Here is a 15,825-nt window from a genome sequence, read left to right on the forward strand (position 1 = left end):
CAATACGTGCTTGAGCTTTGTGAATGTTGAAACCTGTTGCTCTAGATCATGTGTTTCCCTTGCTGTGCAGTTTTCCAAGGTCTGAGTATGTTGGGATTTATTTGTACATTTTGCTGGTGGCAGTCATTTAGGGGGTTTCCGCCCTTTCACTCTTGGGAGCACGGGATTATCACTGGGCGGTACAGGAGGGGAGGAGGCAGCGCCTGCTGTGGTCTCAGTTTCCAGAAGGCCTGACTGGAAGTTGGACATTTGCTAATAAGCAGTGAGGAGCCACTGAAGACTTTTGAGCAGGAGCAAGCCTCAGCAAAATGCGGCGCTTTAGGAACTTCTTTTTGCCAGTGCTTTGCAGTTTGGGTTGGAGGTAGAAAGCTGGGGGACAGAGGCTCTTGTAAGGCCCTAGGTGAGTTTCCAGGGCCTGTTCCCACAGGTGAGGCTGCGCTGGGGGCAGTGGAAGGCAAAATTGAGAGGGATCCTGTTTTGGTTGCATATGCCAGGGAGAGGGCTAAATGCAACTGCGAGGACAGGGGGCCTTTCCCAGAAAGAGAAGAAGCAGGATGGGGAGCTGACCATGGGGGCTGTCACTCGCCAATTCTGCAGGCAGATGGAGGGAGAGCCTAAGCTAAGTGGCTTAGAGAGTCCTGTGGAAGCCCTTGGCAGGGCAGGGCACAGGGCTGGGGAGAGGCACTAGGTCCTTAGGCTGCTCTCCCCTTCCCTTCCTCCTTCCCCATCTCAGCCCTGCCTTCTCCTGCTTTGCCCAAAGATCAAGACCTCAGGCCAGCAAGGACTGCAACCTGTCCTTAGCCCACATCCAAGCCAGGCACAGATCTCCCATCCCTCTGCCACCCCACCCTCTCCACCTTCAGCACCCCCTCTATCCAGGCCCCTGTCTCTCTCCCACCTGGATGACTCGGTACCTCCTGCCCCTTTTCTCCACTTAGCAGCCCAGTGAGCTCTCAGAAAGGGAGTCTGATCCTGTGCACCCTGTTCTAACAACCACCAGCCATTTTCCACTCTCTGCATGGCCTGGCCCGTGCCCACCTCACCAACCCCTTCTCCAGCACTATTGGTCCCTCCAGCCCTGCCCAAAGACTCCGAGGCCTCCTGACAATTCCTAAAATTCCACACTCCTCCTGCCTTGGTGCCACATCACCCAGAACCGTCCATGCCGCTGGCTCGGTCTTGCAGTTTCTAGCACGAGTGTCACCCTCTGGGGATGAGGCCTTCCCTGGGCACCCTGTCTACAGTAGGGCCTCTTCCCTTCCGGCCACTCTTTTCCACCCCCAGCCATAGTTACTGGCAGTTTGCTGACTAATCCGGTTTCTGGTTTAATGTCTGTTGGCCCTCCCTTTCCCCACATTACAAGCTCCCCGAAAGCAGGACCCCTTCTGCCTTGTTTCTGCTGTCTCCACTGTGTCCATCATGCACAGTATTTGCCAGATACAGCGAGTGACAGGGAGGGGCCTTGTTTACTGCAGCTTCTTGGTGCAGAGTCCCTGCCCGCACAGGGACAGAACCTGGGAACATGTAGTCAGCATTTAGTAAGGGGAGGCGGGGAGCTTATCACCCCTCCCAGATGTGCATGACCCTGCTCTAGCAGCTGGGAGGACTTCCTGGCTGAATTTGGGAAGGAAACAACAGTTGCTAAACATCTTCCACTTGCCAGGCTCTCGGCTGAGTGCTTTACATTAGTTTTCTTATTTTAGGCACTTAATCTTCACACAGTCCTTCGGGGTAAGTCACAGCATTGCCATGTTATAGATGAGGAACCTCATCTGTGAAACTCATGACTTGCCCAAGGTCACAGAGTCAACAGGGGCCAGGCTATGATGGGAGCCCAGATCTTTCTGTTGCCAGAGCCTCTGTTCTTTCCATAAGCCCATGTAGCGAGAAATGAAGACAGGAATGGGACTCAGGCATCGGTGCAAGGTGGTGTCTGTCAGAGGAAAGGGTGATTTTATTTAATTTTATTTTTTAACTTTTCATTTTGGGCCAGGCGCCGTGGCTCACACCTATAATCCCAACACTTTGGGAGGCCAAGGCGGGTGGATCACCTGAAGTCAGGAGTTCCAGACCAGCCTGGCCAACATGGTGAAACCCTGTCTCTACTAAAAATACAAAAATTAGCCGGGCATGGTGGCGGGCACCTGTAATAGCAACTTCTAAGGATGCTGAGGCAGGAGAATTGCTTAAACCCGGGAGATGGAGGTTGCAGTGAGCCGAGATCATGCCACTGCACTCCTGCCCGGGTGACAGAGCAAGTCTCAGTCTAAAAACAAACAAACAAACACAACTTTTCATTTTGAAATGATTTCAGACTTGTCAAAATAGTATATAGCATTCCCATATGCCTCTTGCCCCTGAATACTACCGTCTTTCATAATCGCAGTACAGTCATCAAAACCAAGAAATTAACATCAATACTATCCTATGAAGTACTCTCAGAGCTTACTCAAATTCACTATTTTTCCCCACTGTTGCCCTTTCTCTGATCTAGAATCCAGTCCAGAATCCCACGTTGCGTTTGTCTCCTGGTCTCCTCCAGTCTGGGACAGTTTCTCAGTCTATCTTTCATCTTGTCAATACATTTGAAGAGTAGAGCCTGGGCAACATTTGAAGAGTAGAGCCTGGGCAATCATCTCTACTAAAAATTTAAAAAACTAGCTGGCATGGTGGCATGCACCTGTAGTCCCAACTACTCAGGAGGCTGAGGCGGGAGGATCGCTTGAGCCCAGGACATTAAGGCTGCAGTGAGCTATGGATCACATCACCGCACTCTTGACCTGGGCGACAGAGCAAGACCCAAAAAAAGAATTATAGATTTGCATTTTTGGCACAAATACCACAGAAGTGATCTTATGCCCTCCTCGGTGCATCATACCAAGAGGCAAATGATGTCTATATATTGTTACTGGTGAGTTTAACTTTGATCACTGGCTTAAGGTGGAGTCAGCCAGGTTTCTATGGCCTTTATAATTAGTGGTTATTTTGTGAAGGAGATACTTTGAGATTATGCAAATATCCTCTTTCTCATCATACTTGGGTGATTTGACTGGGGTCTCCAGGTGTTAAGAGTGTGCTCTTGTGTGTTAGAAACTCTCGGTGTTAGCCTGCGAGCGAATCAAGACATCTTCTCTTCAAAAAAATAATAAAAATAATTAGCTGGGCATGTCTGCTCATGCCTGTAGTCCCAGCTACTCGGGATACTGAGGTGGAAAATCGCTTGAACCCCAGCGTTTCAGGCTTCAGTGAGCTGTGACTGAGCCACCACACTCCAGCCTGGCTGACAGAGCAAGATCCCATCTCTTTAAAAAATAAATAAATAAATAAATAAATAAATATAAATATAAATATAAAAGGGCTGGGCACGGTGGCTCACACCAGTAATCCCAGCACTTTGGGAGACTGAGGCAGGCAGATCACCTGAGGTCGGGAGCTCTAGACCAGCCTGATCAACATGGAGAAACCCTATCTCTACTAAAAATACAAAATTAGCCGGGCGTGGTGTCGCATGCCTGTAATCCCAGCTACCTGGGAGGCTGAGGCAGGAGAATTGCTTGAACCTGGGAGGTGGAGGTTGCGGTGAGCCAAGATCACGCCATTGCACTCCAGCCCAGGCAACAAGAGTGAAACTCCATCTGGAAAAAAAAAATGTTAATTGTGTTGTCTGTCCTACTAGATAGAACCTTCACAAGGACAGTGAGTTTGCTTTGCTCAGTGTGTGTTCAGTGCCTGGCCAATAGCAAGGATTCAGTAAATATTGTTGAAGAAATGAAAATGTAAGTTGGCCAAATCTAATTTAGAAATAAAACCAAAAAAAAAGAAGGCCTACGAAAAAGGAACATAAAGACAAATAAAGGTTGGCAAAGCCCTTCAACCATGTGCCCAGATTGCCAATCAATATAAACCCATGGGTACATAGAGCAGACAGTGCAGTGATTAAACTTTACCTAAATCATTTCTACAAATTGCCATGGAAACCTGCTTGGTTTTGACCCAACTGCTTGCAGACAAATCAGCTAGCTCTCCCCTTAGGGGTCTGAAGAGCGGCTGCCCCTGCTCCCACATACACAGTCAATCCTTGTAGAGACTTAGGGTCAGCCAGGCGTGGTGGCTCATGTCTGTAATCCCAGCACTTTGGGAGGCCAAGGCGGGTGGATCATGAGGTCAAGAGATTGAGACCATCTTGGCCAACATGGTGAAACCCCGTCTCTACTAAAAGTACAAAAATTAGCCGGGCGTGGTGGTGGGTGCCTGTAATCCCAGCTACTCGGGAGGCTGAGGCAAGAGAATCACTTGAACCCGGGAGGCAGAGGTTGCAGTGAGCCAAGATCGTGCCACTGCACTCCAGCATGGTGACAGAGTGAGACTCCATCTCAAAAAAAAAAAAAAAAAAAAAGTTTGGAAAAAATAGCCATTAAAAGTACTAAAATATGAAGCTCTTTTTCTTCTACAATCTCTATTTTGACCTGTGATGTTTTTAATTTGCTATTTAATGTCATTCGAAGTAAGAAGCATTTAAATTATTAGCAGGAATTTTACCATTTGCTTAATATTGTGCAATGCCTGTTTTAAATACAAATATAAGAACATTTAACTCCTGTAGAATCACAGAAACTACATAATTAATATTTCTTAGCTTATACGTGGATGTGTATTTAGTTCTTACCAGGACAGGGTCTCCTCTGTCACTCAGACTGGAGTGCAGTGGTGCAAACATGGCTCACTGCAGCCTTGACCTCCTGGGTTCAAGTGATCCTCCTACCTCAGCCTCCCAAGTAGCTGGGACCACAAGTGCATGCCACCATGCCTGCCTAATTTTTGCATTTTTAGTAGAGACAGGGTCTCGCCATGTTGCCCAGTCTGGTCTCAAAATCCTGGGCTCAAGCACTTCTTCCATCACCACCTCCCGAAGTGCTGGGATTACAGGAGTGTGAGTCACCACACCTGGCCTTCAATTCTTTTTTTTTTTTTTTTTTTTTTTTCAGACGGAGTTTCACTGTTGTTGCCCAGGCTGGAGTGCAATGGTGTGATCTTCTTGGCTCACCGCAACCTCCGCCTCCCAGGTTCAAGCAATTCTCCTGCCTCAGCCTCCCAAGTAGCTGGGATTACAGGCGCCCACCACCACACCCTGTTAATTTTTGTATTTTTAGCAGAGATGGGGTTTTACCATGTTGGCCAGGCTGGTCTCCAATTCCTGACCTCAAGTGATCTACCAGCCTCTGCCTTCCAAAGAGCTGGGATTACAGGTGTGTGCCACTGCACCCAGCCTTCAATTCTTTTTTTTTTTTTTTGAGATGGAGTCTCACTCTGTCGCCCAGGCTGGAGTGCAGTGGTGAGATCTCGGCTTACTACAACCTCAGCCTCCCAAGTAGCTAGGATTACAGGCGCCTGCCACCACGCCCAGCTAATTTTTGTAGTTTTAGTAGAGATGGGGTTTCACCATCTTGGCCAGGCTGGTCTTGAACTCCTGACCATGTGATCCACCTGCCTTGGCCTCCCAAAGTTCTGAGATTACAGGCATGAGCCACCGCACCCGGCCTTCAATTCTTAATACGTGCACATTCTGCCAGCACTGTTGGCTTGCTAGTTAATAAGGAAGGATGGAAAGGAAAAGGATGGATTGGTTACCCTATCTTCCCTTTCCTTTCTATATCGCTATTTGCAGCATAAATAGGTGGATAACACAAAAGCAAGAAAGGATGCAGCAGAGTTCCTTGGTCATTCGTGTTTCTTAGAACACCTCTGTCTTTGTGCACTTGAAGCACGTTCTAGTTTGAACTGAAAGCTTGGCCTCTTGGGTCAGTCATAGGTGTGCACTCGCCTTGTACTTGCTTTGAGTCTTGTTGAACTCCCATGCATTGTGTGTCCCCCAGATTTTTGTGCTCATGGGCATTGCAGACTCTGTATAGGTATGATAAGCGAGGAACGGAGCACACTCACTGTGTGTGTCTCTTGCTCCCTGCATGTCCCACTGTCCTGTCAGGCTCCACTTGCAAGACACAAGGTCAAAGATAAAATCATTAAGAATTTCAGGGTCGGGCACGGTGGCTCACCCCTGTAATCCCAGCACTTTGGGAGGCCAAGGTGGGCAAATCACGAGGTCAAGAGATCGAGACCATCCTGGCCCACATGGTGAAACCCCATCTCTATTAAAAATACAAAAATTAGCTGGGTGTGGTGGTGCACACCTCTAGTCCCAGCTACTCGGGAGGCTGAGGCAGGAGAATCGCCTGAACCTGGGAGGCAGAGGTTGCAGTGAGCTGAGATTGCACCACTGCACCCCTGCCTGACGACAGAGCGAGACTCCCTCTCAAAAATAAACAAACAAAAAAGAATTTCAGGCTCGGCCAGGCACAGTGGCTCACACCTGTAATCCCAGCACTTTGAAAGGCCGAGGCAGGTGGATCACCTGAGGTCAGGAGTTTGAGACCAGCCTGGCCAATGTGGCAAAACCCTGTTTCTACTAAAAATACAAAAAAATTGCTGGGCATGGTGGTGTGAGCCTGTAATCCCAGCTACTCGGGAGGCTGAGGCAGGAGAATCACTTGAACCTGGGAGGTGGAGGTTGCAGTGAGCCAAGATTGCACCACTGCACTCCAGTCTGGGCAACAGCAGAGCAAGACTCTGTCTCAAAAAAAAAAAAAAGAATTTCAGGTGGGACACGGTGGCTCACACCTGTAATCCCAACACTTTGGGAGGCCAAGGCAGGAGGATTTGTTGAGCCCAGGAGTTCGAGACCAGCCTAGACAACAAACTGAGACCCCATCTCTACAAAAAAGATAATTGGGATTACAGGTGCCCACCACCACACCCAGCTAATTTTTGTATTTTTAGTAGAGACGGGGTTTCACCATGTTAGTCAGGCTGGTCTCGAACTCCTGACCTCAGATGATCCACCTGCCTCGGCCTCCCAAAGTGCTGGGATTACAGGCGTGAGACACCACACCCAGCCTCAGATGATTTTTTTTTTTGAGACAGGGTCTTGTTTTGTCACCCAGGCTGGAGTGCAGTGGTGCATGGCTTACTGCAGCTTCACCCTCCCGGGCTCAAGCAGTCCTCCTGCCTCAGCTACCTGAGTAGCTGGGACCACAGGCGTGTGCCACCACGCCCAGCTATTCTTTTTTTTTTTTTTTTGTAGAGACCCTATAGGGCACAATGTTGCCCAGGCTGGTCTCGAACTCCTGGGCTCAAGTGATCCTCTCTCCTTCCCTCCCAAGGTGCTGGGATTACAGGTGTCAGCCACTGTACCCAACCTTCTTCAGATGATTAGGATGCATGCTAAAGTTTGACCACCACTGTTCTTTCTGAAATATTTTTTCTACCTCATTTCAGCCTCCTAATTCCTACTCCTTCTTCCCTGCAAATGTCACTTCATCAGAGGTGCTAGACCCTGGGCTAGATTAAACCCCTCACTCGCCAAGTCTCTCTTTTTTTTTAGACAGAGTCTCACTCTTTGGCCTGGGCTGCAGTGCAGTGGTGCGATGCCCAATTCTCCTGCCTCAGCCTCCTGAGTAGCTGGCACTACAAGCGTGTGCCACCACACCCGACTAAGTTTTGTATTTTTAGTAGAGACAGGGTTTCGCCATGTTAGCCAGGCTGGTCTCGAACTCCTGACCTCAGGTGATCTGCCCACCTCGGCCTCCCAAAGTTCTGGGATTACAGGTGTGAGCCACTGTGCCTGGCCTCTCCAATTTTCTTCTTTGAGTTCCTCAGTTCACGTCTCCCTGATAGATTTTGAGTTCTAGGTGTGTCCGTCTCATTCTCCATCTTGTCCTGAGTGCTAAGCAGGGCAAACAGTAGGCACATAATAAGTGAGAGTGGAATTGCATTGGCTCACAGGGTGACCAAAGGAATGGAGATGTGGGGCCTGCAGGCATCACGAAGGAGTCTAGGGGAGCTAGGGAGAAAAGGCTAATCATAGGCCACCCACTCGCCCTCTAGGTACAGCCTGTACACCCGCACCTGGCTCGGGTACCTCTTCTACCGACAGCAGCTGCGCAGGGCTCGGAATCGCTACCCTAAAGGCCACTCGAAAACCCAGCCCCGCCTCTTCAATGGTGAGCTCTGACTGCCCCGGCCAGCATCCCCCATTCTGTGCCCCCACCCTCCCCGCCTGCTCCCCTTCACATACCCCAGCCCCTGGGCTCCCTGCCTGTTACCCCGCCCACAGCCCATCTCTGTCCCCAGGAGTGAAGGTGCTTCCCATCCCTGTCCTCTCGGACAACTACAGCTACCTCATCATCGACACCCAGGCCCAGCTGGCTGTGGCTGTGGACCCTTCAGACCCTCGGGCTGTGCAGGTGAGGGGAGGGCAGGGAGCAGGGGGTGCCTGGAGTCACCTTGGGGACTGGCAGTTTCGCCTTGCTAGAGAGGGCTGACCCTTGTCCGTCTGCCCGTGGGATGTGTCCCATATGCTCCATGTTCACACGTGCACATGCGCACACATAACCTGGGGAAGAGGGGTACAGGGCATGGCTGGGCAGAAGTGGAGAGCAGGAGTGGGGGATGCAGAGCCAGAGGGCTGGGGGTGTTGGCCCAGGACTCTGGGTCTAGTGAGTTTCCAGGCTGGCTTTCACTCCCATTGGCCCCCTTCAGACCCGCTTTCTTTCTGTCACCTCTGTCTGTCAGTATCTGGGTCTCTCTGTCTTTCCCTCCCATTCCTTATTTCTCTGTGTCTGCCTCTCTCTATGTACAAGTGTCCCTCTGCCTCCATGTGCCCCGTGCTTCACATTCCTGGATCTCTCCCCTCCAGCTCCATCCCTTTCCTCTGCTTCATCTCTCCATGCTCTCCTCTCCTCTCCACCAGCACCCACACTCCTGGCTCTTGCTGCTTCAAGTGTCCCTTGCATCCTGCTCCCCAGTCTCCAAACCTCCTCTCTCTTGCAGGCTTCCATTGAAAAGGAAGGGGTCACCTTGGTCGCCATTCTGTGTACTCACAAGCACTGGTAAGGGGCTCCCATCTTCCCTGGCCCACCCTTGTCCCAGCTGGGCTTGCCAGGACTGGGCCCATTGAGGACAGCCGGGGCCAGAGATCAAGAAGTCAGTACGGGCCGGCACCCGCCTTCCTCGTGAAGTCACCTGGACACCAGCAGGGAGGGAGGAGAGGGGACAGTCTCCCACCACTCCATTGATCAAGCTTCTGAAGCCCCAGAGGGCAGAGCAGTCATTTCTCTTTCATTTCATGGGCATGTATTAGATACCTACTGCACACTGGGCATGGACAAAAGTTATGACTCTTCCATCAAGGAAATTCTAAGACCAATAGGGGAGATAGCCCTGTATCAAAGTATATAACAGTGGAGGCAAGAGGGTTGGGAGTTCAAGCCCAACCTGGGCAACATAGTGAGACCTTGTCTTCAAAAAAGAAGTATGTAATATTTAGGTAACAGTTGGCACAGGGAACAGGGATGGGAGGCCCAGGCACGGTGTGATCAGATCCACTTGGAGAATTGAAAGATGATGACCTGAGCTGAGGGTTGAGGAAGCTCAGCTGGCATTGGCCAGCTTGAGTTGTTGGGGGCGATCTTCTGGGCAAGGGAACAGCTTGAACAAAGGCCTAGAGGTGTGGACAACTTGGCTTAGTCCAGAAGCCACACCCCCAGCACTTAAAGGCCTGGAGATGCTGTGGTAAAGAAGGGGGCTTAGGTACAGTTGCCCCTGGAAGCCCCCTGCCTGTCTCTGCCGTCCTGCAGGGACCACAGTGGAGGGAACCGTGACCTCAGCCGGCGGCACCGGGACTGTCGGGTGTACGGGAGCCCTCAGGACGGCATCCCCTACCTCACCCAGTAAGTCCCTGACCTAGGCAAGGGACGGCCCTTCCATGGGCCCTTTCCCCCACCCCCAGCCTTCAGTGAAGTATTTCAGGGGTATCAGCAGGTGGATCTTTGCCAGTGCCCTTCCTGGCCCAATCCCAGCCTATCTGAAGACTGGCACTGCCCATCCCCCAACTGATCCAGCCATAGTCCCTAAAAGAGGAAAGGGGGAGGGTTCGGACCTGAGACCCGAGGCACTGGGGTATCTTCTTTTGTATGGAAGCCCACTCTCTTGTGAATCACCCAGCCCCTTGGGCCTGGGATGGGGGCAGGGATCAGCATGGCACAGATCCAATACCTTCTCTCCCCTGCTCCCTTGTTCCCCAGTCCCCTGTGTCATCAAGATGTGGTCAGCGTGGGACGGCTTCAGATCCGGGCCCTGGCTACACCTGGCCACACACAAGGCCATCTGGTCTACCTACTGGATGGGGAGCCCTACAAGGGTCCCTCCTGCCTCTTCTCAGGGGACCTGCTCTTCCTCTCTGGCTGTGGTGAGTTTCCCCGAAAGAGAGAGGAGCTGGGAGAGGAGGGAGAGACAGAAGCCAGGGCAGCCACAGTCCCATGGAGAGCACTGAAGCCTTAGTTTTAGCACAGATGTTGCCGTGGCAGTTACTTCCATCTGTGTTACTCAGATTGGTTTTAATCCTTGAGACTTCCCTTGGGGCACCTTGGGAGGCTGAGGCAGGAGGATCACTTGAGGCCAGGAGTTGGAGACCAGACTGGGCAAAATAGCAAGACTGTCTCTACAAAAAAATTTTAAAATAGGCCAGGCATGGTGGCTCATGCCTGTAATCCCAGCACTTTGGGAGGCTGAGGTGGGAGGATCACCTGAGGTCAGGAGTTCAAGACCAGCCTGGTCAACATGGTGAAACCCCGTCTCTACTAAAAATACAGAAATTAGCCGGGCATGGTGGTGCATGCCTGTAATCCCAGCTACTAGGGAGGCTGAGGCAGGAGAACTGCTTGAACCCGAGAGGTAGAGGTTGCAGCGAGCTGAGATCGCGCCACTGCACTCCAACCTGGAAGACAGAGTGAGACTCTGTCACAAAACAGAAAAAAAATTTAAATAATATAAATAATATAGGCCAGGAGCAGTGACTCAGGCCTGTAATCCCAGAACTCTGGGAGGCCAAAGCAAGTGGATTGCTTGAGCCCAGGAGTTCAAGACCAGCTTGGGCAACATGGTGAAACCCCGTCTCTACAAAAAATACAAAAATTAGCCAGTGTGGTGGTGAGCCCAGGAATTCAAGGTTGCAGTGAGCTATGATTGTGCCACTGCACTGCAGCCTGGGCAACAATGAGACTCTGTCTCAAAAATAAAAAAGACTTCTGCCAGCTGCGGGACAGAATGAGAGAATGTCTGTAGCTGAGTAAAGCCCTGCAGGGAATTAGTTTCCCCTGGGTGGAGCCTGGTTCTCTGATACAGTGACTGGCAGGACTAGGTTATGAAAAGTTAAGAACAGCTAGGTGAGGGGGTGGGTGAGGATCACAAGTCCCAGGCTGCATGAAATCCCAAAGGGCAGCCTAGGCGAAGAAGTGTTCCAGGGAAAGAGCAGCCCTGCGTCTACCAAGCCTGGGGCCTGCAGCCTGAAGATTCTGCAGCCCCTCCCTTCAGGTGTCACTGTGTGCAACGGAGGCCTCAGATGGGCTTGGTCGGAGGGTGACCAGTTGGGCCCAGCTCCCAGTGAGGAGGGAATAGATGCCTGGGGTGGGTCTGGAAAGGGCACGGTCAGGGCTGATGGCCAGCCAGAGCATTACAAGCTGGTTCCCACCTGTCTGGGTGTGCCTTATGCCATATTGTATTATCCTGGCACCTTGTGACATACCCTCCAACCCCCACCCAGGACGGACCTTTGAGGGCAACGCAGAGACCATGCTGAGCTCACTGGACACTGTGCTGGGGCTAGGGGATGACACCCTTCTGTGGCCTGGTGAGACACCCCCTTACTACTCCCCATCCTCCAGCCCCACACTCAGCCTGGGACAAGGGCCTTCCCACCCCCTCACTCCCCTAGAAAGCAGGCCAGCCCAGTTCCTGGCCCAGAAGCGACACAGTTCCACCTCTAGGGGTAGGGACAGAGTTCTGGCCTCCCTTCTTCCTGGAGTGCTGGCTCCGTACCACCTCTGCTTCTCACACTACCTTCCCCTGCCAGTCAGCCTTCAGCCTCTTGGGAGCCCTGCAGGCCCCAGGGCATTCCAGAGAGATGTCTAATTGTTCATAGCCTGAGCCCAGAACAGAAAATAGCCTTTGCTTATCTGGGGAGAAGTCAGTAAATCCACTCTGCATGTAACCATTGCCTTGTGGTGCATAAAAACATTCACAGATATCTGTTAATCCTCAGAACATATATTCATTCATTCATTCATTCATTCATTCTTTCATTCATCAAGTACTTTATGTGCACCTAACACATACCAGGCTCTGTTCCAGGCACCAGGAACACAGCAGGTACATCTGTGTCTGGTGGCATCATTGTTCTCTCCACTTGCCAAATGAGAAAATTGTGCCTCAGAGAGGGGCCATGACTAGACCGAGGTCACATGCTAGGCAGTGGTGGAGTCAGGGCTAGATGCAGGCCTGCCGGCTCCAGGTCTAGTGGTTTTTTCCCCTGGAACTATTGCCACCTTTTCACCCATGGCTGACTTGTGCCCACAGTTAGAGAAGCAGCTCCTGGCAATTGGGGTTTTCCTGGAAGTGCTGACCTCATCCCTGGTTGTCAGGTGCCCATCAGCCTGGACCTGGGGCAGGGAAGACTGTTCTGACTGTACCACCAATCTCTCTCTGCTCTGTGTCTCACCCTCATGGCTGTCGGTAGGTCATGAGTATGCAGAGGAGAACCTGGGCTTTGCAGGTGTGGTGGAGCCCGAGAACCTGGCCCGGGAGAGGAAGATGCAGTGGGTGCAGCGGCAGCGGCTGGAGCGCAAGGGCACGGTGAGGGACTCGGGGTCCAGGAGGAGCTGTGTGGGCAGGCACTCAGCCCCAACGGGAACCCATCCATGCTGACCCCAGGCCTGCGAGCACCTCCCCAAAGCTCTGACCTGTTTGGCCCATGGGCCCTCAAGTCAGAACTCCTGAACTCCAGGATGGGGCAGGGGTCGGGTCAGGCTTCTCTGTCTTGGTCCATTTCCCAGCTTCTCTCCACCAAACCTGGTTCCTCTCACCCACAGTGCCCATCTACCCTGGGAGAGGAGCGCTCCTACAACCCGTTCCTGAGAACCCACTGCCTGGCGCTACAGGAGGCTCTGGGGCCGGGGCCGGGCCCCACTGGGGATGATGACTACTCCCGGGCCCAGCTCCTGGAAGAGCTCCGCCGGCTGAAGGATATGCACAAGAGCAAGTGATGCCCCCAGCGCCCCCAGCCCAGCCACTCCCGCATGGGGAGGCCACCACCACCAACACCTCATCATCCTTCTCATCGCTAACACCACCACCTCCATCGGCACCCAAGCGGGCATCATCCCCCACACTGCTCAGGGGAGGGGAGGGATCAGGCGATGAGACTGTGAGGCCAAGAGAAGGGGGCCGGTTGGAGGCTGGGAACCCTGCAGCGCGAGGCTGCCTCATCAACGGCAAGAGGAAAGGAGGGGTCTCGGGACATCTCCAGACCCTACCAACTGGGAGGGTCCCCTCCTCCTTCCCTACTCCTGGGACGGCAGCAAGGACATGGGGGCTGCTGTTAGCTTCTCCGTCAGGAGGCCTCATCTCACTGTAGCCCTGGAACCCAGGGTGGAGGGGCCCACGATCAGGTTGAGTCCATCTTGCCCTTCCCCCATCCAGGGTTGGGAAAGAAGCTCAGCCCCTCACAGTGGCCTCAAGTGTGATGCCTTGCAAAAGCACCACTCAGAGGGGCAGCTGGACTCTGGTGTCCTGAGACTCTGCCCTCTTCCCACAGCCTCCCTGCCCCACCCATCCCTGGAAAGCCATTTTTCAGACAGAGCCATTCCTAAGAACACTGAAGGGCTGGAAGGCTGGCTGGCCACTCTTCTGCCTCAGTGGTCTCCCTACAGCCTGGAAGAAGGAGGGTCCTGATTGCCAAGGAAACCTCCTTATTGGGCTAAGGAGACACTGGAGTCTGGAGTGTGGAGCCCCACAGTCTTGCAGGTCACACGCTCTCCTTGCACATCTGGCCTGGTTGTACCCACTGGCCTCTGCCTCTGCCCTGGGCCAAAAGGGCCCCTCCTTGCCAGGGGAAAGACAGCCACGGTCCTCTTTGGCCGCTGCTGTATTCTCATTTTGGCCCTTGTTCTTAGGCCCGTCTGCCTGCCTTCCTCCATCTAACTAATCTTTCCTGTTTTATCCGCAGCCCTTTTCTTCTTTGAGTTAGTAAAGATTTATTCTGTAACCTGACACTCATCTGGCCCTTTGCAGTTTGCCAGCCATATTCCCATGTGATTTCCCACTGGGTCCAGGCCCCCACCCGGCTGGCAGGAGGGGGCTCTGACGTGCAGGTTGGAAATCAGAAGTCTGTGAGCAGAGCGCGGGAGTGCATGGCAGCTCTGGGTCCCAGACCTGGCCCGACCCCTCTGCTTCACCTCCAGCTCTGCTGCTCCTCTACTCTTGGGTCGAGATCCCTTTGGAGCCACAGCAAGGAACCCTGTGGTCCTCAGGCAGGTGTACCTTGAGTCAGCCAGGAGCCCTCTTTTCCTGTGCCAAAGCCTGCCCTCGGGCTCTGCTCACCTCTGGTGACCCTCTAAGATGCCTCTGCCCTCAGTTTCCCCTCATGATCTGGCCTCTGCCCCCTTCTCCAGCCACAGCCTCTAGTACACTTTAGCAATACCACCAGACTAGTTAGAGTTCCCCACTCACCAAGCAAGACATGCAGTTTCATGCCTCTGTGCCTTCGCTCATGCTGTTTCTTCCGACTGGAATGCCTTCCCCTGCTCCTCCTGCCTTGTCTGCCTGGCAAGTTCATCTCTCATGATCCCCTCAAAGGCCCCCTCCTCCAGGAAGGCAACCCCTGTGCCCCTCCCCTCCAGGCTACCTCTGCACTTTGTCAATGCTTCTCTTGTGGCACTTATCACACTGTATTTTACTTGTTTACATGTTTGTCTCCCCTTCTAGACTGTGAATCCTTAAGGGCATGGACTGTATCTTATGCATCTCTGTATTTCTGCGCCTAGCATGGTGCCTAGCACACAGTAGGCGCTCAGTAAATGTTGAATGAATGAATGATTTAATCAAGACTTGATCACCCAACAGCTTGTCTTTGTTGCTACATGAGTGAAAACAGCAGAGAACTTTCTCACAGTTTTCCCATCTCAGTTCCAGGCCTGCTAACTTGCAGTTAGGCACTTCAAGAGTTTTGATCAGAAATGATGCCCAAAGGCTGGGCGCAGTGGCTCACATCTATAATCCCAGCTCTTTAGGAGGCTGAGGCGGGTGGATCACAAGGTCAGGAGTTCGAGACCAGTCTGGCCAACATAGTGAAACCTCATCTCTACTACAAATACAAAAAATTAGCCAGACATAGTGGCAGGAGCCTATAATCCCAGCTACTCAGGAGGCTGAGGCAGGAGAATCACGTGAACCCAGGAGGCGGAGGTTGCAGTGAGCCAAGATCGCACCACTGCACTCCAGCCTGGGCGACAGAATGAGACTGTGTCTCAAAAAACAAAAAAAAAAAAAAAATTTTTTTTTAAAAAGAGAGAGAGAAATGATGCCTAAAATATGTTCCTCCCAAGGCCCATGGGCATTTGTTCAGGGTTTACGATTTGCTTATCTCAATGTTTCCCAAAGCTTGAGATACACAAGTGTACCACTGGCCAAAGTAGGGTGGCTGTACGTGGCCACAGCACAGCAATCAATTGGACTTCAAGGACACGGTCTTGGCACTAGTCTGTCTTTAATGTCTTTGGAAAGAAAGACCCGGGATCCAGGTTCACACTTTAGTTGGGAAATGTCTCTAATTAAGCTTTAACAACATCATTTTGTTTTCATTATATTTATATTTGGGTTCAATATTTATTTTTGACAAGTGACACTGGTTTTCAGTTCATAAAAATGATTAAAGGG

The 15,825-nt window shown here is 52.0% G+C and overlaps 1 protein-coding gene across 3 annotated transcripts in view; it reads left to right on the forward strand.

Annotated features, from left to right (window-relative positions):
• Positions 1–14,996, forward strand: part of PNKD (PNKD metallo-beta-lactamase domain containing) — a 75,029-nt gene extending 60,033 nt beyond the window's left edge. For 2 of the 3 annotated variants that reach the window (XM_004033196.5, XM_031008867.3), the window contains 8 exons: positions 7,942–8,057; positions 8,188–8,300; positions 8,887–8,945; positions 9,693–9,785; positions 10,140–10,303; positions 11,657–11,743; positions 12,629–12,744; positions 12,981–14,996. In XM_004033196.5, the coding sequence (XP_004033244.1) occupies positions 7,942–8,057; positions 8,188–8,300; positions 8,887–8,945; positions 9,693–9,785; positions 10,140–10,303; positions 11,657–11,743; positions 12,629–12,744; positions 12,981–13,154 (922 nt within the window). In that variant the 3' untranslated portion in view covers positions 13,155–14,996. Of the gene's footprint in view, positions 1–448; positions 2,912–7,941; positions 8,058–8,187; positions 8,301–8,886; positions 8,946–9,692; positions 9,786–10,139; positions 10,304–11,656; positions 11,744–12,628; positions 12,745–12,980 lie in introns of those variants that run through there. The other variant, XM_063695200.1, reaches the window with a different exon arrangement.
• The last annotated feature ends 829 nt before the right edge of the window (positions 14,997–15,825 follow it).

This window comes from Gorilla gorilla, chromosome 11 (genome assembly GCF_029281585.2).
Source record: "Gorilla gorilla gorilla isolate KB3781 chromosome 11, NHGRI_mGorGor1-v2.1_pri, whole genome shotgun sequence".
Lineage (NCBI taxonomy): Eukaryota > Metazoa > Chordata > Mammalia > Primates > Hominidae > Gorilla > Gorilla gorilla.